The sequence below is a fragment of the Pezoporus flaviventris genome, unplaced genomic scaffold (genome assembly GCF_033815535.1).
Source record: "Pezoporus flaviventris isolate CSIRO_AGI_PZ_B2104156 unplaced genomic scaffold, CSIRO_AGI_Pfla_v1 ptg000066l, whole genome shotgun sequence".
In the NCBI taxonomy this organism is placed as follows: Eukaryota; Metazoa; Chordata; class Aves; order Psittaciformes; family Psittacidae; genus Pezoporus; species Pezoporus flaviventris.
Genome location: NW_026892614.1, coordinates 9,252,282 through 9,276,284, shown reverse-complemented (window position 1 = coordinate 9,276,284; position 24,003 = coordinate 9,252,282). Strand labels below are relative to the sequence as shown.

Below are 24,003 nucleotides of genomic sequence, written 5' to 3'. Positions count from 1 at the left end.
TCTTAAACCAAAGGAGCATGGTTTATTTAAGTTTGCTTGGATGCGTGAATATTGGTGATTCGCATATCCAGAGTGATACGCTTACTTATTGCAATTATTTGATTAATTCCGATGGCTGCCATGTCTTCATTTAAACTTGATCCTTATAGAAAATGCTACCCATTTTTCTCTACTCATCTAAACAAAGATAACTGTCACTCTATGAAGAAAATATATTGGGATAAATTGGGAGTTCAGTCATAATTGCCTAATGTTTGAAAAATGCATGTAAAAGCCTTTTCAGTCTGACGCTTCATCAGCCTAGAGGTTGAACCTAAACTTTCATGGGATTATGTTGAAATTGATTCTAAGAATATGAAACCCCTGTGAATATTTCTGTCTTCCCAGAGGCTAGATTTCTTCCATTCATAGTTTGTTGGCTTTTGATGATATTAGGAAATCCTGTGTTCGTGAATGTTAACGGGAGAGCTCTTGCTCTTGTACACTGAATTAAAATGCTCTTCAGAGCAATCCTGAAGGGTTAAGGAGAAACCGCACCACAAAACATTTACAATACTAGCAGATTCTGTGATACTCAAGTATTTCAGAGCATTTTTTATGCTATAATTTTCCATTAATAGAAACTGAAATCTAAGTTTGACTTGAGCACAAAAATAGGATGAACATATGACAATACTCCCCATCAGACCTGTAGATTCATTTCACCTGTTATTTCTGGAGTGTGTTTTTGTAAATGAACATGTATACAATTTAATCTATGATGGGTTATATTCTTAGAGTGTGGGTTAATATTTGATATACCTGAAATCTGGTAAAGCATTTGTGTGGTTTTTGTCTAGATATATAATTAAACTCCTCTAGATTTATGGCAAATTACTTCTTATTTTGTTAGATAACTGACCTTGACCCTGCATGAATTTCAGTTATAAAAGTGAGCTATACCATGGGAGTAGGCAGAGTACAAGGCTGAGATTGAAATCAATAACTCAAAAAAAGCATAATAAAACTTCTAACACAAAAGTCAGTGCACAATGATTATACTACATATATAATATAACCACTTTAAGTAATAATGATTGCTCAAAAAGCCTCCATTGCACTAGACAGTGAAGATGAAGTGTGTTAATAGAAACGTCTGGAGACAGCTTGGGCTTTAACGTGACGCATTTAGCTGTTTCTAACATCACTGAGGTGAGCAGCTTGTGTGTCGGATCACTGCTGTTGAAATTCATTCTATCACTGTATTCTGTGTCTACTGGCACCTTATTATTTCTTAAAGCTCAGCTTGCCAAGGGTTATTTAATATGTTTGAAACTCATACATTTAGGTAGAAAAATAGTTTTCTGTAGGATATGTTACTGGATCTGACTTTCCAGTACACACAATTACATGACATTGTTTTATGCATGCTCATATTGTGTATGCCCAGTTTAGTACAGAGCTATCCATGTGTCTGCATAATAGCTTAGCTGGCATACCTTGGCATGATACACACTAAAATAAAGTTAAAAATATTAAACGCTGAGAAAGAGAACCTATGTCTTCATGCAAAGTATGCAGATTACAGTGGATTGCATCTATGGAATTGGAATTATCTCAAGCCAAATTTTTGAGACAAAGTTTGAACCTGTTTAAAACTGTCAATATAAAATGACAGGAGAAAGCACATTCAAATCAAAAATGCATTAGAAGAGTCATGCTAAACAATGCTTGCTGTTTTTTCTGTGTGACCTGTTAGAATACAATTGTCAGAGACAAAAAAACCCACAAGGTTAGCTGTTTCTAATGCAGTATCTCAATTCATATTTTATTCTCAATAATACTCTTGAACAGAGACATAACCTTTAAAGGTGCATAACGGCATTGGGCTTCACATAAACCCCAGTTCCTAGGTTGAGCTATGGCTGACAAATACTTTGTACATGATACAACAAAGTAGCAAAGATACCTCTAACCTCCACTTCCTGTGGAGGCTTTTTAAATACTTTTTTTAATCATTATTAGAAAAGTTCTGTCTGCCAAGTTAGCACCTAATCCGATACTGCCTCAGATAGAAGATGGCATTGTTACATCAGCAGAGCAATTGCTTACATCATAGCGATTAAAAAAAATCCAACCCAAACCATACATATAGAGGACCCTAGTTGTAGCCTAGTGGTTTAGAGAAGAATGAGAATAAGAAAAAATAAATCATACAACCAAAGAAGGAAAATCTTGAAGAATGCTTTTAAGAGGTATTGTTAACTGTGATCCCTGATAACATCAGGTTTCCAGAAGGTACAAGCAACAAGAAGTGATCTGGCAAATTTCTTCGTTTTTCCCAACCAATGTACCTTAGACTGGACCTGATAAAATTAATGTTTAAAATAGAGACTGTGAAAATCTCAGTGCTCAAATTCACCTGCCAACAACACTATAAATTAGTTATGGCCATATTATTTTGCTACCTCTATTATGAGGGACTTTGTTCCTGAAGGACAGGGCTAAAGAAATACTCACCTATTGAATAATGTAAGTACAAGGATCTGGAATAATAGTATGAGCTGAGCTTGAAATGGCAATCTAATATGTGAAGGTTTTATTAATTGTTAACTCCATGAGTTCATCAGTCCTCTAAAAATTTTTTGTTTTCCTAAAATATTTAAGTGCAAGATTGTATTTGCAATACCTACTGAATTCAACAGTCTGTGTCACAGTGTGTGCTGTGCTTCACTTACGGGCTCTAATCAATGTGCGCAGCTGATTGATCATTGTTGATGAATGCGAAAGCTGTAAATAATTCTAGTGTTGGGATACAATAAAATTCCTCATGAAAAAGGCAGATTGGCTTGTCAAAACAGAATTTCCTATTCTTCACATTGGATGCTGCTTGTTGGGCTTTTGTTGTGGGGGGGAAAAATGGTAGCACAAAGGTAGAAGATTTTTTTGTTTGGTTGGTTGGGTTTTTTTTGGGGGGGGTGGGGTGGGGGGGTGGAGGTGGGGTTTTTTTGGTTTTGGTTTGTTTTTTTTTGTTGTTCTCGAAGTTGTTAATTTTAATCTAGTTGGAGCAATAAAACACTTCTCTGTTTAATATGAGTTTATAGGAGGCAAGAGACTAGAGTTGAGGGAGATGATTTAGGATTCAAAACATTGCATTTTTTAGAGGAAAGAAAAAAAATCTCTTGAGACCTTTGTTTTCTAAGGAACAATGTTACAAAATCCACAGTTACACAATCTAAATTGGCAAGTGAAAGAAGAGATTAATGATTCTGGCAGCTGGCTTAAACTGGCATGTTATCTCAACTTTCTCTTTAACATAAGAAAGATACTTTTTTCCCTAAAAAAAAAAAGAGGGGGGGAGGACCACAAGAAATTTCTTACCAACATTCCAACATTTAAGCACTGGGTATTTTGGGTGAGCCTATGTTTATTTTTATATTTCTTCTAACTATGCAGGACAAGGGACAGCACTGAGGAGAGGCAATGACATTGACAAATAAAAAAGAGAAAAAAAAGGGTGAAGTGATGTAAACTTCTGGTGCAGAGAGGATCTCAACAGAATATGTCAATAAAAAATGAGAGACTTCTTAAGATACTGAGCATGTTAAGTTTGCTCACAGCTCTCTGCTATCACAATAACCAGGAGTTTGGTTCTGTTTCATTTTATATAATTTTGTGTGACTTTAATAAAGTGTTTTGTATTCTATCTTAAGGCTAACTCTCGTTAATGCTTTCAGAGTTTGAAAACACAGACAGAATATGTACAGAGCCTTTTCCTCTTTGTAAAATAAGAATTGTATGACAATTCACATGATTAGCTTTTCCAGGAAGCAAGTACTGTTACCTGTGTACTGTAGTCATCTATACTATACTGTATGTCCATATATATGTATATAGTATATATAGAGAGAGTATATACGATCCTATATGTATACTATATTACTATTATGCTATTATTACTATTATAATATTATACTGTATTACTATTATACTATAGTATATACTATACTATGTGTGTAGTATATACTATACTATATGTCCATCAATTCAGGATCAACACTCTGAACAGGCTTATATGCTTGCCAACTCAGTTTGGCTTTAAATATAACCCATGTCAGATTAAAAGTAGTAAGAGGCATATATAGTCTTTCTCCCCTTTTTACTTTTTTTTTTTTTTTTTTTTTTTGCTATACTATCCTCAGTTCTAAATTTTATTTGTGAGTTTAATCAAACTAAAATATACTTTAGCAGCTCCTGCCTGACTCAGAACTGCTTCTGAAACACAGCTGCTTCACAAAACTACCACGGTACCACCAACAGTACTACCTGATCTTAATCTCAAATGTACATAAACAATTCTTAACAATTTATAAAGCCAAACCAAAGTAGTGAAGAATATTCAATTTTGAACTTCAACCAAAAATATGTAATCTGTTAAACAGTACAGAATTTTTCTTGCAGAATAATACAAACATCTTTTCTGCTTTTAAATTCACATTGAAACAAATCTTTACTTTTCCAGGTGAAATAGTTTGCTGTATGGGGAAACTAGATGAGTGTGTTTGTGCATGTCTTCAGCATTTCTGAGGTCTGCCAGGGCATGTCTGATCCTATGGTTACTTTGCTATTTGTTTGGACACAGTCAATGTTGCTGAGGTGAAACTATTGCTGTCCATTGTTTACTGCTGTTGATTTGTCTCCTTAATGTGTTTTTGTGGGTTTTTGGTTTGTGGGTTTTTTTTTAGCAGGAGTATTATTTTTGTAGTTGCCAGCTGCTCTATCTCCTTTCTCCTTTTTTTGACATTCACATACGTACATACATGCATGTGTACAAACACACATACATATTTATAAACTGGCTAATGCATTGAATGCAGCAGGCTTGAATCTGAATAATTGTCTGCAACTGCTTTCTAACTGGCTTCAGAATGGAATGGAAAAAACCTGAATAATCCATAGCTGCTCTTAAAATATTCCTAATAGATCAGATCTCTTAGCTAGAAATGCTGTCAGTGAGCCCTTTGCAATGTGAATGTCTTCTTTTCTTTCTTGTATGACTAAATTTGGTTTGGCTGTTAGTGCATCCATTCCTTCCTTCCCTCTAGATAGAAAAATCATTTACATAGTCTCATAGTTGTACACAAGAGAGCACACAGAAGAGTCCAGTGATTCATTCATCAAATTTCCACATTTGAGTAAGCACTGAGTTCACTCATCTCAGTTTGAAGTGATTTTTCTGAATTAAATAAACGCTTGAACCAAGGAAATTAGAAGACGAGAAAGGAGAAAAGGAACGAAACATCCTTCTTGATTTTATTTCCTTTCTTACTTATTAGGGATGAGCATCTCTTCCATTGTTTTGAGAGAGTTGATGTTATTTAATTCTCTTTCAGGGCCAGCATGAAGGATATGAAACCCAGTCTCAAATCTTTCAAAGAATTCTGGGGTTTGACATGTCAGGATAAGACAGTGGTGTGAACATCACTGCTTAGAATCATGTTTGCAAAGTCAGGCTGTTTGAAGCAAAGCCAGTGACCTCCTTTACCTCTTTTCATCCCTGAAAATAACTTACATGCACTTCCTTCCCTCTTCCATGACTGCTCTCTCTTCTCCAATGCACGTTCTTTTATTTTAAGACATTTGCTGTGAGTATGAAAAAGTAAGAACCTTTTCATTTGAGAAATGGACACTAAATAAGATTTGCAATTCCTATTTGTAATAAATGTTTGATTTTGCAGATAGGTGAAATTAAATCTGGAGAGGTCAGATTAATTTCCCAAGGTTGTATGATGCAGAAATTAATTTGGATATAGGAATACTTCAGCTTTAAACTAAAAATTTAAACTTTAGCTTTTAAACTTTTAGTTTAAAAATACTTCTTAAGCTTTCTGAACTCCAGTCCCTTATTTGCTTCAAAATGTCTGTGTGCCTACACATATAGTCAGGAACAGTATCAATGGTATTTGCAGATGTTTTGTTTCAAAATCTGGTGAAGGATCAACAGAAAAATTTGAATGGGCTGCCCCACTGAAAAGCACCAGAGAAAAGGTATTTGCTGCCTGGCTGAAGTATGAAAGGATGTGCAGTCTTGGGGTTATGGCAATGTCATCTAAATTTCTCTTTGTATTTAAAATGTGTGTCCCCTCCTGGAATCAACTTTGAGATATGTCTAGTTTGACATATGTAAACATTTTCAAATCAAATCTTTAGAAAGTGCGATAATATAGAGGATTTATTGCTGTGCATGTTTTATTATTTGATGCATTTGGATTCACTTTGTTTTGTCTTTCATGTGTGAATTATGCCACTTTTTTACTACAAAAATGACAGCATCAAATGTATAGCAAGCAGGTTTCCATATGTCTTTTAAATGTACTCTAAGAGACTTAACTCCTAAATAAGGGTAGACCTCTCTGGTTGAAAAAAAAATGTATTAAATGTCATGGCTGTTTGATCTGCATATTTAGAAAAAATATTTGATTCATGGAGAATTGTGCCCTCACGTCTTACTTGATGTCTTGTGCATTGTTACTGGGCGTTAGAAAGGTGTGATGTATTAACAATGACAACCTGCTATGCTGCTGCTGTTTCACATTTCGCAAACAGCTTATTTCCCTTACCTCTCAAAGTAACTGCCAGGGAAGCAAGAAATCTGGATGAGCATTTCTGTTCTCTCTATAAACCTAGAAAATAAGTTACAGCTCTTAGACACATTTGTATACATGTGTAAGGTTGTACTGGTTATTAAAGTGGTCCTCAGGGAGGTTTTCAGTCACTAGAAACAAAACTTTGGCTATCTCCTGCTCCCAGAGGATAGTTGGAATAATTGCAAAGTCTGTAAAAAAAGGTTAGTGCTGTTTTTCTGTACAGTATGAATTTCATTTTGTCTTGACTTGTTTTTTGGGATTTTTTTTGTAAGGGAATTCTAGCTTGTTACCTCAAATTTAAAAGCATTGCTTAGGACAGCCATTCACTGTCAATTTCTTTTCACGTTGTTGTCAATTGCAGAATGGTTTGAAGACACGTTTCTCAGAACAAGGCTTCTTATTTTAACTTCTGATCTTTCTATGTTCTGTGAATCATTAGTGGCCTTCATTCAAAGAGCTTCCTTAAAAATAAGTAATTGACTCAGCTGATGCCTCCAGATTTCTTCATGTTCCTTCAAAAATGCTGCAAATTTATTCTGAAAAATCAAATTCAGCTTTTATATAACTTGCAATGAGGGTGGTAAAATACTGGAACAGGTTGCTCAGAGAGGTGGTGCATGTGCCATCCCTGGACACATTCAGGGCCAGGCTGGATGTAGTTCTGAGCAACCTGATCTAGTTGAAGATGTCCCTGCTCATTGATGGGGGGTTGGACTAGATGACCTTTGAAGGTCCCTTCCAACCTAAACTATTCTATGATTCTAAAGTTCCCCACTAACCAGTTCTAGAGCTGTAAGTCTGGGGGAAGAGGCTGGGAAGAAAACCAAATGATCTCCCTAATGTATTTGCAGTCTTCGAAAAGTTCAAAATATGTTGAAGTAGGTAAAAAGTTCAAAATATAGTGCAGATCACTAATGGCTGTCAGGGATATTATTTTTTATTCTATTTAATAACTAAGTGCTGACTTATAGAACAGTGTGTCATGGTAAGCTGAGAGAGCTGAAGAAATGGTACACTCGGGTAAGGTGGCATTTGAGTATCAACACAGTGGGTTAAAAATGACAATTTTTTTGTCTTTTATATTTTTCTGCCCTACATCTTTGTTGCTTTACAGCTTAATTTTGCTTCAGCTGATGGAAAAATGAATTACACATTAAGAGGGAAAAGTGTGTAGAATTTGATTGGTAAACTGATGTTACATTTTTAAGCTGTAGGCTTTTTTATTCAGAAATAGGATAACTGATGTAGACATTAGTTTTCATATTGGGGAAAGCGACTGGAGTATTTAGTATTTAGGACAAACAGTTTCACAGAGACTTTGTGAGATTAACCCTTCTGAATGGTTGAATCTTTGTATATTATTGTCACCATTAAATACTTCAAATTACAACAATTATCAAAACAGTCTATCTTCAGTTAGAAAAGTCCGTGAATGAAGATACAACTTCTGTGACTAAAATAACATTTTCATTTTACTGGAGTTGCATTTAATTTCCCATAATTAAAGTGATCAAAGTTGTGATGTGTATTTCATAGAAAATTATCATTGGAGTCAACAAGTAGTAATAGATCAGTGAGCAAGGCATCTACAATCATATTTCAAGAGACAACTTTCCATAGAATTTTTCATAAAATAAACAGTTCTTCAGAGGTTTCCATGTTGAGCTTCACATGAGAAAAATGTTCTTAAAAGCTCCAGTATTTACAAAACATTGTCAGAAATCAAAATAGAATAATAGTTAATCAAGCAATTAATTTTTGAAATAATTCTTCCACAGCTTCCTGTAACTTTCCTACATATTTTAATATTTCAGATAAACCAGAAGCAGTTCAAACTTGGAAATTTGTAAAATTCAATTGCAGTCACAGTCCTCACTGAGTGTTGGAAATATAACCTTTGCGTTTCAGGATCAGTTCTTGTTTTTGATGTAGCTATTGTGTTCAATATACTATTTTACTCTTGCTGTGCTGAAAAGGGGTTGTCAGTTCACTCTGATAGAGTCATGATGGGCACCTGTTTTCTAGCACAGTTACTCCTGGCCCTGTTTTCTGTGGCATCATTTCTTGTTCAGTGCGCAACAGGTTTGAGGTTTACTGTTTCTGTGTGAGCTTCAGCCTAAGCCGTCTACCCTATTGTGCTATGTTACAGGTCTAACAGAACTTGAAGAACTTTATTTACAATCCTTTGACTCTGTGGTTTGAAAACAGAGTCACAGCAGAAAAGCAGTATAAGGGCAGGTGTGGATATCCAGATTTGCAGGGCTGTGGACAGTGCATTCAATTTAGCTTTTGAAATGGAAAATACTTAGGTCAAGCCAGAACCTATGATAGATGCCAGACCTCCACTTTGCTGAAAATCATCTGACATTGTGTATCTGTACACGAAGAGCTCAGAACTGTTCTGTTGTTATATTCTTTTAGATCTGCTACCAAGAATAATTAAGTATTATGTGGGTATTAAGTAAGAAAAAAATAATGTTTGCATCAGTGGGTACTGAAACATTTGTCGTTTTTGCTTTTTTTGACAGCTTTTTGGAAACTGCAGCCTATTTCTGTATGAAAACGAAAATGGGAGAGAAAGAGGTTTCCCCACATTCCTTCTTCAGTATTTGGCACGAATTCAGTTCCGACTTCAAAGACTTCTGGAAGAAGGAAAACAAACTTATTCTTCAAGAAAGGTACATTTGTTTGTTTGTTTAAAGGCTTTTATCAGATAATGTTATTGAGAGCAATCGCACAGAAACCAGTCAGCTTTACTTTGTTAGCACACAACCTATTGAATGCTTTTTGGAGGTTTTTTTTGGTTTTTTTTGGTTTTGTTTTAACAGACTCCACCACACACCCCATGCAGTTGTCATGATTCTTGAATGGGACATTAATATGAATTTATGCTAAATTTTTTTGAGACTGTTACTGGAACTGTGTTTTTATCAGAGCATGTAACCACTGTACCTATGAATTCAAGGTCTGAAAGCTGATTAAAGATTTACCATTACTATATTTAGTGAAAATAAGGCATCAAGGCATGACATATAGTAAACATTTGTCTAATGAAGCTAGGGAAAGGGGAAGAGAAGCAGGAATAAAGAAGGAATAAAGTCAACTGACCCCATGTTAAGAAAAGTCTGAGACTGAACCATATTGCAAATCACAGCCCATGGACATGAGCACGTATGGTATATATGGCACAAAGAAATTACACAGTAGTTTTGAAAAATTAGCTATAGTGTCTGGTCCATGTATTAGAAGAGCTATGAAGTTTGCTTTAATCTGCATGCAGATACTGCATTGTGGTTGCCCTTGTTTATAGAAGTCATGCCAAGAATTAATCAGTTGTTAAAAAAGTAATACATGTCATAAAAGTACAAATTAAACAAATACAAACATGAAAACTGTAAACACTGTTATATAATCCTACATCTGTTAGCAACTGGAGTGACTTTGGGATACAGATAACGAAGCTACTTCTGAGCCTTAACGTTAACAGGATAGAAGCTTTATGTTCATTAAACGATTGCTGTCTGACAAAACCAAGCCTCCCTTTCAAGAATACTCACCCTATGTATTTGACACAGGCATGAGATTACTTGTTTAGGAGTTTATGGAAAGCTTGCCCTAGATACCTATGTGATCAATATCATGTATACTATATGTATTTTGCGTAAGTGAGTACATTTTGGAACAAGTAGCCTTACGGTTAAGAAAACTATTGCAAGAGCGTGCTCCAAATGCTAACACAGTACAGCAGCTCTCCAGGGATCTATTTAACTTCACTGACTGATTTAATTTTACGTAATTAAGTATATCTCTTTGGAATTGAGTTGACAGTTAAATACTATCTTTGGTTTCCTATGCAGGGATTTAGCTGCTAACTTAATACAGGTTAATTTAATCTGTTTTTTATAGAACAATATTTAAGAAAAATGTCCTTTCAGTTCAAAATAGTAGGCTATTTTTCTAATAACAGATCAACAAAAATCCTCCAGATGCTTCTCACTGTGAAATATTTTTCTTTAAAATACATTAACTAGAAAAAGCACAAATCCTTTTTCTCCTATTTTTTGTATACATCCAAAGCTTAAAAGAATGGGATTGTGATACAATCATTTAATGTCATTTTAGTTCAGTATGTGTGTATGCTTAGAGGATATGCTGAAGCAGCAGAGGAAGAAAGTGTCTGCCAACTGGGCCCTTCTAGGGCAAGGGAGTTTTTAGCCTGAATAGAATTGAGCATGTATAACTTACAAAATGTCTCTAGATACAGGATGTGACAGGGAAGGGAAATGACAGTGAAAAAGGGCCTGCAGTGGAGTGTATTTTGCCTTCAATCATAGTTCAGCCTAAAATCTGAAGTTGTTCTTCAGGCGTTTTTTCCTTGATTTTACATTTCCACTTTTCTTAGTAAAAGACAAGATGCTATGATGTGAGATACTGAGAAGTCAAAGGAGAAAAATCTTGACAGAAAAATAAGTGTTGCTCAAAGGTGTAAGAATGTACAATGAGGTTTTCAAAATCTCAGCCTAGATCAATAGATCTGTAGGTGTCAGAAATACGGGATCTGCCTATTTCCACCAAAATAAAAGTTATTATTTCATGAAACTAGGTTTTCCTCTTTAGTTGATGTTCTTCAAAGTTTTTATACTGCTAAATTTGAAGAGCAGGCTAGAATATTAATGGTCAAAGTAACTATAGTTTTCCATTGGTGGCAAAATCAAGTGACATACAGTGAAACTTCATTTTAAAGTATTACAGTATGCCACCTTTGGTAAATCCTTTACCTCATGCCTCATGAAGCATGTTTTAATTACTATAAGTATTTATTAAATGTATAACTTTTTTTTTTTCTTGGTTTCTTACCCCTGATTGGTTTTGGTGGGTTTTTTTTGCCTTTTCCCGTTACACCTTAGTGTTTATTTTAATAAACTCTTATGCTCAATGATTCTAAAATATTTTATATCCCAGTTTCCATATGGACTGTTAAGAGAGGCTGTTCCTCATTTAGCCTCTGCAAATATGAGTCACACGGTTTTACAGTAATTTACCCAAAGGCTTTTTTCATAGATGGTATTTCCTAAGGTGGTCCTACTTTTTGTTACTGATAGATTAAAAGTGTATGTTTTAAAGAAAGCAGTCAGCCAGTTCTTACTTTAAACACTTTTCACTTGGCATTTCAACTTGTATATTGGTTTGCCAGGAATTTATACGCTACAGATAAACACTGAAGTGTCAGGCTTCGAATTTCCTTACAAGAAGGGGAGAGGAAAAAAAAGAAGAGAAATGGTGCAAGGTTAAAAACAAATTAATTTTTCTGAAGTTTTTTACTGCTTTCACTCAGTTCTCTCACTTGAAATAAAGCAGAACTAGAAAATACCAGCTGTAGAGAAAATTATCCATGATAAACTGTTAAGTACAGTAGCAATAAAAAGAAAAAATGCACCTGAAAATTACAGTGAAAGCATAGGTCTGCCAAAAGGTTTTCTGGACAGCACTATTTTTTTTATGGTCACGCTGTAGTCGAGGCTAACTGGAGCATTCCAATAGGAATGTTATCTGGGTTATTTATAAAGTTCTCAAAAATATTTTGTGGAGGTTGAAATTTCTGATGCTGCGTCTTCCATAAAGACATAATCATTTTAAGTGAAAATTTTCACTTAAAAAATCCTAACTAAACTTGACAGGACATGTTCTGAGTTTTAAAATGTTGCTGTTAGCATTTTCATTACATTATGTGTTTAATATATCATATGTAATCTATGCTTTGCATTCATTCTTTGAAAACTCTTCAAAGGTATCTATCAGTATAGCTTGCACTTTACGTGTGGTAAACAGGGAAGCCAAGAAGAGCTGAAATATTTTCCCTAATACTTTTTCAATGCTGTTTGAAAAAAGAAGTGTTATTTTGAATCTTGCAAGCCTCAGGTTCAGCATCCTTATTATCTATACATGTATTTTGGTTGCTGCATACTTGGAGATGCATGTTGCTCTCTGAATATGTGCTGTTAGGTAATACACAGCTGCAGTGGCAGCTATGCAAAAGTGTCACCTTCTTAGGAAAACTCAGGGAATCACACCACCAATCTTCAAATGCCTTTCTTTCTCCTGTAGTGAGAGCAAGTCTCTTGCACAAACTGACATAAATATATTGACTCTGTTCTCATTAATCTCTCTCTTTAACTCACCCCCACCCCAGTTTCTTTATATTTTGGAGGTAGAGCTATCCAGTGTTATATGCACTATTCCAGTCTAGCAATTATGCGAAAGCAAGATGTATTTTAATTCTTCTTGATATTCAGCAGAGGTCTACAGAACTGTTGCGCTGACACTACTCTTTTCCTAGGAAACAGGAAAAGATAGCCTGTCTTAGGAATTTAAAGATAAAAAAGCTGATGAGGCAACATGTAATATAACCTACAGAGGGAAGTCTTGAAAAGTTATGATCAACGTAAAAAAAAAGGGGGAGGGGGAGGGCAGAAGGGGGGAAAAGGAGCAACTGCTGGGCATGTCAATCAAATATGGAATTTGCGAATCCGTGGTAGCTAAAAATACAGTTATTTATCAGGAAATATCGTATTGGTGTGGACAGCAACGATCCATCTTTAGGACTACAACTTCAGGTTTTCTTTATGGCCATGAAATACACTCTGGCTCATTGCAGTAACAAAAAGCAGTCCTTTAAGAAATTCTGTGTTTTAAAGAAATGTTCTATTGCTGTCAAAAGTTAATACCTATATCATTAGACCTTAGATGCCAGTTCAGATCTTGCTAGCAACAGATCAATAATAAGACAGAAACATGTCTGTACGGCCATAGCTCCACGTTTCCTTTCTCTGGGTACAAGTGAGGTATTGAATTTGTTTGTCCTCTCCAGCTCTGGACATGTTTCTATTTCTTCAGATTGTTTGCTGTTCCAGAAGGCTTGCAACCCTGCAAAGATACACCTAAAAAGGGGGAAGAAAGTTGTATTTTGGAAGGGGCAGGGGAAGAGAAAAAGGGAGAAAAAGAGAAAAAAGAGACAAGTGCCCTCTAAGTGTGTACATAAGGCATATACTGCTCATAAGCTCAGTTTGGCCCTTGCATTTATGAAGAATCATGTTGCTGAACAAAGACTGTCAAGAATGCCAGCAGAGGAGAGTTCATAAACAGGATCAAGTCCCTGATATCTTTGCATCATACTAAGCTTGAGAATTTCTTTTGGCTGACTTTTTCGACCCTTTAACTCCCACGATAAATCTTTGACACATTCAAAATAATCTATAAACTCAAAAAAATGCACTCGTCTCTCAAATATAAAAGTTGCCCATTCCCATAAGAATAGCAGTTAAGCTGGCACCTGGTGTGTCACACTGTGTATATCTAGATGAAAGGGAGATTCCTGGCCAGCGTGTCTCCACAGCTCATTGATCTCCCTCTGCAAAAAGACTGGTATGTCTCCCTACAGACTCCTCGGCAGGATGATTTAAAACTTGCTGTTGAGCAATTTAAAGTCTGGCATTGGATATCTGTACATTGCACAGTGAGGAGCATATTGGTAAGCTGCCACTTCTGCTTGCAGAGGAGGGCATTAAATCCCATAGCACGAGCAATGTCCTCTTAGAATAATTTAAGGGATATTTTGTTAACGCTTATAATAGGAACCAGTGAGTCAGACTTGAGAGTGAGAAATCTGGGGACATGGGAGTGTGCACTTGCAAAGAAATGTGGAGATGGAAGGAAAGAGGAGAAGAATGTATATGGTGTGGCAACGTGAGAGGGAAACGATGAACGTGGAGTATGTTTACTGGGATCACATTTTGCTTGGCGTATTGTTGCAATGCCAGCTGAAAGCTCTAAGCCTTATGTTCATAAGTGGTTATGGAAAGATACATTTTCTGACTTGGGAACTTTAATCTCAATGTCTTTATTGCTCTCTAATCAACTGAGTTGCATGCTGGTAAGCTTGGTTTTACGACTAATAGTTATAATGACATTTCAACACAATGCAGCTTACATGATTTTTAGTTGAATAATTAAAAGGATCATCAGGTTTTGGGAGTATTCAAAAGATGTAACTTAAATAAATTAGCTTTCTGATCAGAAAATACTGTTAAAGGCATTGGAAAATCTACTTAAAAGAGACCTAAACACCCCAAAGATTGAGAAGCTAGGAACAGTCCTTTGAGGCAATGCCTCACAAAGAGACAATTTGCTGTCCAGCTGAGGGAAATTGCTCAACATTTCAGTACTTTTTTTTTTTCCTTCCCTTGTGCACTTTCAGCAACTAGTCCTTTCTTCAGTGAAAACACCACCATTTCTTGGTTCAGGGAGGAGAGACATGACTTTAATTTTTAGCATTGCTTTTGAAGGAAAGGTTTGTAAAAAATACGAGCATTTGGAGATAAGTGTCTCAATCTGGATCTTTGGTGAAAAATCTTTTAAATACCGCAGTTTAACATTTTTAAGTAATACTGTGTTTTGTAAGGCAGAAACAAATATTTCGCTTTGCAATTGCAACTGTAAGCCAACTGGTGCATACAAATAGTAAACTTGAAAAGAGTGAAAAATCTAGTAAAAACTTAATTAGAAATCTGTTATCTTTCCCATTTTTTGTGACTTGCATGAGGCCAAATTCCAGAATGCCCCACATAAACAGCAAAAGGACTTTTCAGCAGTCTTTATTTACTTGATGGAGTTGTAGTATGCTGGTATGTTACATTGCATCCTAATATGTGTGTTGTGCATAAAAGGAGATAGATACCAGTCATATCATTATGAATTTTGCAGGTTGTTCTCACGGCTGTAATGTCAGACTGGGTGTGACATACAGGGATCTTTTCAGTTATTTTAACTCTTTCCTGTTCATCGCTTCTTGAAAAAAGAATGACATTTGCTTATGATAAAAATCAGCCCCACATACTCAATAGATATTTGCATACTGGTGAAAAATATGATACCACTAAATATTTTAGCCCCATTTTTTGACAAGAGGTGCTACACTTTCTATACTTGTGATGTTTTCATTCCCAGGCAAAGTGATCACTGGCACTTGAGGTGCAATAAAATATTACAATGTTTTACAAATGAGCAGCATTTGTCACTAGAATACTAGTTCCCAAAATTTGCAATGCTCACAAAGACTTAAAATTTACCAGCAACCAAGACTGGTCCTAAACTACCGAAGATGTTAGATTCTTTGGATACTGAGAGTTTGCTCAACCAGGGCATGGAGTTGGCATGATAATGGCTGTGTTCATGTTTTATGGTATGAGTACAGGGATAGTCTAATATCAGGGAGTTTTGTTTCACATTTTTGGGAAGAGCTTCACAATGTCTGCAGTCATTTTCAGTCATTACATGATTATGTATGGGCAACATTTAATATGATTATTTTCACCTGATGCAGCAAAGTTGGAAGCCTCTCATGTTCCCACCTCCTGCACTGCACTGCACGGCACTGCACTGGAGATCTCTAATTCTGTGGCTCTCTAGCTGACTATTACTTTTTTTCGTTTCTTTTTTTTTTTTTTTCCAGTGATCTCTTTTATTCACTCAATTCTCATCTTCGCTCGTACTGCCAGTCTTGTAGCTATAAATTATGCTATGTAGTAGCACCAGTATACCCAGTGTAGTAATTCAGCTATCCAGGGTATGCTTCCATATCTTCTTTATGGTAGTCATCTCCTCCACATAGTCTGTTCATTGAGACTTTTTTCATTCTGTCTTGTGTACTGCATTTTTCCCTTCTTTTACTTCATCTGATGCTTAAAAATGTTTTGCAGCAAACTTAGTTTCACATTTCCGGTCACTCACAAGTTTCCATTCTTTTGCTTGCTGATTATGTTACCAGTTTTACTTCACCTCCAGTCTTGTTCCTTTCCCTTATCATTTCCTGTTGAATTTCCTAACCAAATAGCCCAAAATGCAGCCAGCTTCTTTGAGAGCTGGCTTCAGTTCCAAAAAAACAAAGGAAGGTGATGACTATCTTTTCTTAGAGCAACCTCAAGTTTCATATGCAAAGTCAGTATGAAAGTGATTTCCATCTTGCCTGAAGGTAGCCAGGTATAGCCTGAAATACAGATCACTTTGACAAGAAACAAATATGAATTCTTCAATGGCAGAAATCAAGTAATGCATTTAAGTGGGTATATGCACATCATAGTTTGTTTGAATCATAGCAACACTTAACAATTTAATTCTTTACATCATCATATTTTTGAGTTGAAATTTTCTTTAATGTTGGAGTTATCATTTTTAAAACATGTTTCAACAAACTGACATTTTTGTATTTATGCACATCTGTGTATCTCTGCACAGCTAAGAGTGGAATCCCTAGATCATCAAGAATATGATTACCAGATAGAACTGAGTGAAACTGAATACTTCTGAATTGAAATTCCTTCAGAGTATTTTTAAGTGTGTTATGGATTGCAGTAAGACTGCAAGTGGGAAGACCTCATTTTCATTTCAGTTGACCTCAATTTCAGTTGGCCTTGAAACCTTATTTTAGGCCCACTTGACATAATGCATACTGAAGAAAATCTGAAATGTATTCCCCAGAGTGTACTCTACACTGTTGACAGAAGAGGGATCTTATTCAGGGCCCTGCTACAGGTTAGTCTCTGTGTTAAGTGGCCAGATTAAAACATTTAAATTTGATTTAATTTGATTTTAATTTCTCCATGGTTCTCTGAGCCAAAGTATGATTAATCACTGCTTCTTTTGGGCAGCCATTGTCTGCTTCGTGTTCCTTGAAGTAAGCATGCAAGTAGCTGGCAGGGGTATCAAGGTAGTCTAATACGTATTCTCTTTGTTGGTAGGCAGTAGTTTCATCAGTCAGTTTGATGGGACTGTGTACATTACAGTGTGCTTCTTATCTGTATGAAGTCTTTGCAGTCAGTTACTGAATCAAATCTATGTCATCACTTTTTTTTTTTTGCTAAAAAGAAACTCATTTCAATATTTAGTAACTGGATCAAAGAATCTGGAGGAGTTTTCAAAGAAAGAGTTTTAGAATTTTATGCTCCTGAAGTCTTAAAGATGTCTGGCACTTGATACTTTTGCTGAGGATTTTTTAATTAATTTTTATTTGTGAAGGCGCTGTAATTATTATATACAAATTACCACTAACCCAGGCAAAGCTAAATAAAATATTTGGCAACACCCCTTTTGGTCATCTGATAAGAAGCACTTAGTAGCATAAAGAGTATTGCCTAAGCTTTGTTTTATGTTAGAAAATAGAGAATATCTGCAGAGAAATGTCTTTTGGATTTCATGAGATACACTGTCAAACTGTAAAAGTAATGCCTGAGTTTATCATGGGAGTTTTTTAAATAGCCGAGCTGCTCACAGGAATATTATCTTCCAGTCTTCTCACTGTGCTTACATTTGTCATACTGTAGTGCTCACTAGTGAAGTGTAAGGCTACCAAGCCTAGATGGAGCCAGTAGGAAATGAATCTGTCTACCGCAGATACTTTGGACAAAATTATTAATGTTTAGTGGCAGCGAAGTGGCTCCTCTCCCCCCTCAGTGGGTTGAATGATGACAGAAAGTTTCTAACCCTTGATAAGGTTGTGGCCAGGCTGGCTTTTGGTCTAGAAGGTAGTTAAAGATACTTTGTCTTTTGGGTTTGTAAGGATGTCTGGTTTCTTTTTCCTGTGTGTAAGCCAAAGTGTAACTTGCTTATTCATCTTACAGACTGTCTTCTAACTTAATCATAGGTTGAACATTTTTGTCTCACAATAAAGAGAGGTAGGAGGTGAAAGCGCCAGAGAAGTGGTTTTTTTGTTATGATGGAAATAACAAACTATTTCTTTTGTTACAAGTGACAATGATTAGACTCTGAATCTTAAGTAGCAGATTTTGAGACCTGAATTCTCGGGGGTGTGTAAGAGACCAGCTCTTCACTCACTTGTAGATTTTATTTTTTTTTAAACTGATCTGTGGATTGTCCACTGTTATACATTCCCTACATGTTTTCTTATTGTTGGGGCTGTTTGAAAGTATATCCTTTCTGAAATAATGCAAGCAGTGCTTTAGCTGAATTCAATATTTAAGGACATATATTTGTCCAGATTCAAGTTAGGAACGCTTCCAGAAGTATTTATGGAATGTGCCCTGGGCCTGATGTTGAGTCCACTGCTGTTAATACGTTTGCTCTTCAGGTTACTACAGTGAGAGTTAAATAACTCTCTGCTTGTCTAGGCTGACAACGCAGAGCAGCAGTGTCACTTTGGCCTGGAGCCTGGAAATAGGTCATTGTCTACAATTGCTTCCCCTTTTGTTTCTGCTAGGAGGTTCACAAAAGCTTTTGTGTTGTTTTCTCTAAATATCCTCTTCCCTCCTCCCAGTATTGAATTAGATCCATTAATTTCTTCATTAAGCTCTAGCAGCTCACCATAGTTGAATAGTTAATCCAACCGTGCTGATATAACCACTAGTGTTCATATAGCTTTTGCACCTTTTGGTCCTAGATTATTATCTTGCAGCTCCACGCTGATCAGGGTCTCACTGAAGTCAGTGGGGAGTAGTGCAGGAAAAGCCTGAGCAAGAGGAAGGTATGTGGGACTTTACCACTGTGAAAAATACAACTTGAACCAGGCATGAACTGACAGAAGCAAAGTGGTTTTCCCTAAATCTTGTTAGTTTCATGGATGGGAAGATGAAGAAACATTCAGGGTCAGTGGAGAAAACCCAAGAGACTGACAAGAAATTGACAGTGGCAATTATTTTCTGATTGAATTAAGACGATTGTCCTTACTTCAAAGGTAACCTTTTGTCTGCTTTTCTAGATCTTGCAGCTTAGAGGATTCTCTTCATATCAAAACTCATCCTTTTGCTCTTCCAGAAGAATTAGATTATTTTAATTGTATATTTAATAAAATCCTAATTTGGTTGAATGATCAACCTTCAGAAAATACACTTGCACACTGCAGAAATTGATATCAGTTTTACTGTTTTAATATTTAGCCCTGTGGAAGGAGAATGATTGCCTTTATCTCTATATTTCACCAGTCTGACGACTTTTATAGATACAGCTGTAGATTTATACAGTTCTCCACACTTCCAGTTTTAATGCGATCATAAACTAAGTCTCCCAACAATGAGCCATTAGTGTGCTAGGTTGGACTTGATGATCTTAAAGATCTTTTCCAACCTAGTTGATTCTATGATTCTATCTTTAAACTTCTAATGACATTTCTTGGTGAAGACGTATACATGGCTTCAGTGAATCTTTGTCCAACCACTTCAATCTTCCTGCACAGGGAACAGGATGGGGGCCAGGAGACAGCAAACTGTCCCAAACCCACACAGTGAGTCAGTGATATGGTTGGAACTGAGCGGCTGCTAGCTCTCAGCTTTAAGTGCATTAGGGAGTAATCCTTCTCATCTTCTGCATTCCCCTCAGTATGAATAAATAGGCTTAAACTCCAAGGAATTTTGCAAAAACTCCCAAAAACTTGAGGACAGCAACCATATAAGTGAGACAAGTACGTAATCCTAGAAAAATGGGTAGCACAAGCTTGATGTTGTCATTTATCAGTCTGGAGGTTGCGGATCACTTTTCAAGTGCAGTCTAAGGGACACAGAAGTTCAGATGTCCTCTCTCACCTGACTTCCTCTCTCAGAGTGGAACTGTTGTTAACATTGTGCTGTTTCAAGCAGAGACAGCTTTTCTCCAAACAGCTTTGTCTCTAGAGAAGCTGAACATCTACAGATGTTATGCTTGCAGTAGCACTTAATGGGACCTGCTCTTTTAGAAAATAAGCCCTATCACTGCATTATCAACATTCACTTTCTGCATGAGGACTTCTGTTATGAATTAAAATTAGACACACAGAAATCTGTGCTGTTTTATGTCCTGGTATGTTAGACAAGCAGTGGATAATCTGTCCTGGAAGGGCATGTTTAAATGGGACAAAGACTGGAACTAAAGATTCCCTGACATTTCCTGAGAATAACATCTGGATCTGTCTGAATTGGTTTGGTAAATATTTTTGTGTGTTACGTATGCGGTCGTGACGAGTAGTCTGAATACCTGCATATATTACGTTTCTTCTTTGACACAGTCATTTTGATAAACTTGATAGTACTCATACAGCCCCTGGGATTTGATACTAATTTACTCCCAATTAACATTTTCTTTTCTAATTTAAATTATTTCTGTCAGTGAAGGAAACGCTATAGCTGTATTGGGAAAAAAAAAGGAAATTACATGATAGACATGATATTTTATATTTGTCTTTGTAAGAGTGGCTTCTGATGGGTTGGAATGTGTCTGACACCTCCTTTGGATGTAAGTAAACATGAAGCAGAAGAAAAGGTGGCATTTTAGGAATGAGAATGTGTCTTTGAATTTTACTGCATTTTGTATCATTTCCGTAAGCATCTGTTTAAAGCTATCACCACATTTTGGCTGACACTTTTACTGGATCTATTTAAATACTTTTTAAAGGTGAATTACTTTGCTGTTTGATGGTTCTATTCTGTATTGTTCTGTATTATGCTGCAGCAGTCTAGCTGATATGCACTCAGATAGAAAATGTTACAGCTTCAAAATAATAGGTTTCAAAACCTTTTTTCCCCCACTTGTGCATGTAAAGATCTTCCTACATTAATAAAACATAGGGCCATCAAATGAAGAGAGCAGCTTGTTGGAAATGCTTGAAAAGAACTGATGTTTAAATTAATTTTTGAAAGTACAAAATTGAAACTTATAAAAAGAACGAGGTGTGTCTGGTGAAGTTGGATAAAGGAGAGATGAATGCAAAGGCGGGGTTTTTTTAATGTGCTTAGCAGACCCAGCTGGAGTCTTATTTTCAAAATCTGGTCCTTACCACGCACACAAAAAATTTTTAAGCATAATAATAACACAAAGTCAGATTCTCACGTTGCCCTGTGTAGCCTCAGTGAAATAGCAGACATGCAAGTGGTCTGGAGATGAACCGCAAGGAACCAGCCAAGGATATATCATTACTTCAATATCATTTTACTGTTATTTCTTTTTTTTTCCCACTGTTGGATAATGATGAAAAGGCAGAGTAAGTGCCATCTAAAGTCTATATTGTTGGCAAGAGCAAACCAATACAGGACTTACATTTTTATTTTCTACTTTCTTATTTATAAATAATATTCTCATCTGTCGTAAACAAATACACATCTCACACCATTTAATGCCATCATATAAAAAAGTTTTTATGTAATTCTTTGAAGCTCAGAGAATTCATAACTTAAATCTGTATTATCAGTGTTTCAATAACCATGTCTGTTTGTAAGGTTGATCTATAAAATGAGTAAAGATGGTAAAGAAACATTTTACAGTGTGCCATAGAATACACCAGACTGACTCTGGCAGGCTGCCTTTCTGACTATAGCCCTTTGCTTTTCATAGTTTGTTCTCTATCTGCACGGCTAAAAGGACACGTATCAGAAATGTGGCATTTGCTGGCATTTTGCTAGGCCCTAATTTGGTACCTAATTTGGTACAGGAAGCTTGCTCACTTCTGGAACCTGCTGGTCTTTTTATATCCAAGCAGCCCAAGTGCATTTATCCCTAGTGGCAATGTAAGCCTTGCTGCTCACCCTCAGCTTTGGAAAGAAAGGGTTGTGTACAGTGGTGTGCACCACCTTGGTTGTAAATTGCATGTTACACGTTAATTTTCCATTTTTATTTCGAGTGAAGACTGGAAATTGCGGTTAAGGTATTTTGCCATTTAGCTGCAAGCAAAATTGAGTGAAAGGGAAGATAGGCTGGTGGGAAACTTTGTTTTAACTGTTGTTAAATTACTGAGGTAGGGAATGGATGAAGACTGTGCCATTGATTATGAATTTCCTTGTAAGTGCCAGACTCTGAAGGTATGGCAACAACAGCCAGAGTGCAGCCGCTATTTTATGGAGCATGCGAATGAAAATATGGGGAATAAAGTTACCCACTTGTGTCCTCAGGCCTGAACTTGTAAGCTATATACTGTATTTGGAAATATTTTTGTTCTAAAGGAATATTTATAAGTTTTGTCTCTCTTCAGAGTTAAAGAAGCAGAGGAAGTCTGCAGACAGAAAAAGGGGAAGTCACTATACAATATAAGACCAAAACATGACTCTGGAATTGTAAGTAAAAATCGTAGCAATGTTTCTGTTCCCATCACTTATGCTACCTTTCTCTCTTTGCATTTTATACATATGTTACTCTTGATGTACCTTTTTGCTCTGAGGGAATTTTTCCTTTTTATTTTTTTAATGTCTAAAATTTTTATAAAAGGGGTTAGACTAACAAACTAAAATGCTGTCTATAATGTCTACTCCACAAAATCAATGTAGCACAAGCAGGGTGAGCATGCTATCGTCCCCCTCTTCTCCCTCCCAGATCCCTCCCCACCAATCTATCTGCATCCCAGTATTGGTGTGAGATGCACCTAGAAGACAGAAAGGCAGCTCCAGTTTTCCAAGCTTATTCAGTCTGTATTCACTCTGTTTACAGTTATAAAATGTAAGGAAGAATTGTGATAGGTACACATTTTTCAAGTTAGATCCCTACATCAAATACTATTGGCTTCTCTTCCACTGATCTGGACTTGTTTGGAATAGAAATCCTAGAAAAAGATAATACTGTGCTCTCACTGTTCTTCTGAAAACAGATACATAACTTTAATAATAGTAGAGGAGCAATTCTAGTCATTCAGTGAAACTTTCCCACTATTATTGTCTAAGTATTGCTAGGATCATAGCTGATTTTAAATAAAATATTCTTCCAGTAAAAAAATTAATCTGGCACTTCCTATTTAAATTGTACCAGTAGCAACTGCCATCAGTTAGATTTGTAAAATACAATAACAGAAGATTGTTTCATGTGTCAGTGTCCTTGTCTAACACCCCCAAGGCACTATTTAATTCTTTTGTGCTTTGTAGTCATGGCTCTATTACCGTGACACATCCTTGAAGTGAAACAGGTGGTAATTTACTATATTCTCACTAACATAATCTAACACAGGAAGAAATAATACTGCATTTATTGTTTCCTATTCTGAATATTTAGGGAGAGTTGGCTGTCTGTGGTTAGTGCCACAAGAAATGTATATAGAGGAGTAGCTTGGTTAGAAATGATAAACTAGATTTTATCAATTCTATTTGAAACCATATTAAGATGTCATTTTTAAAATAACAAAGCTAAAATTGATTTGGATTTCTCTATCTCACCTACATCTTGCCATATGTAAAGACACTGAGAGCTGGGGGTTTTCTTAAGAAATAACTATATAATTTGACTGAAAGTGGGACTATTATCGTTATTGAAAATTTGATCGAGTGAAAGTAAACAAATATATTTCACAAGCAGTATGTAGTTGCAGTCTACTTCATTTCCAGCTTCAAAGGAAATTTATTTGTGAAGTCAATTGTACAGTAAG

The 24,003-nt window shown here is 36.0% G+C and overlaps 1 protein-coding gene across 2 annotated transcripts in view; it reads left to right on the top strand.

Moving 5' to 3' along the window:
* Positions 1–24,003, top strand: part of FMN2 (formin 2) — a 158,566-nt gene that overhangs the window by 132,389 nt on the left and 2,174 nt on the right. For both annotated transcript variants that reach the window (XM_061471184.1, XM_061471183.1), the window contains 2 exons: positions 9,155–9,304; positions 22,627–22,708. In XM_061471184.1, the coding sequence (XP_061327168.1) occupies positions 9,155–9,304; positions 22,627–22,708 (232 nt within the window). The remainder of the gene's footprint in view (positions 1–9,154; positions 9,305–22,626; positions 22,709–24,003) is intronic.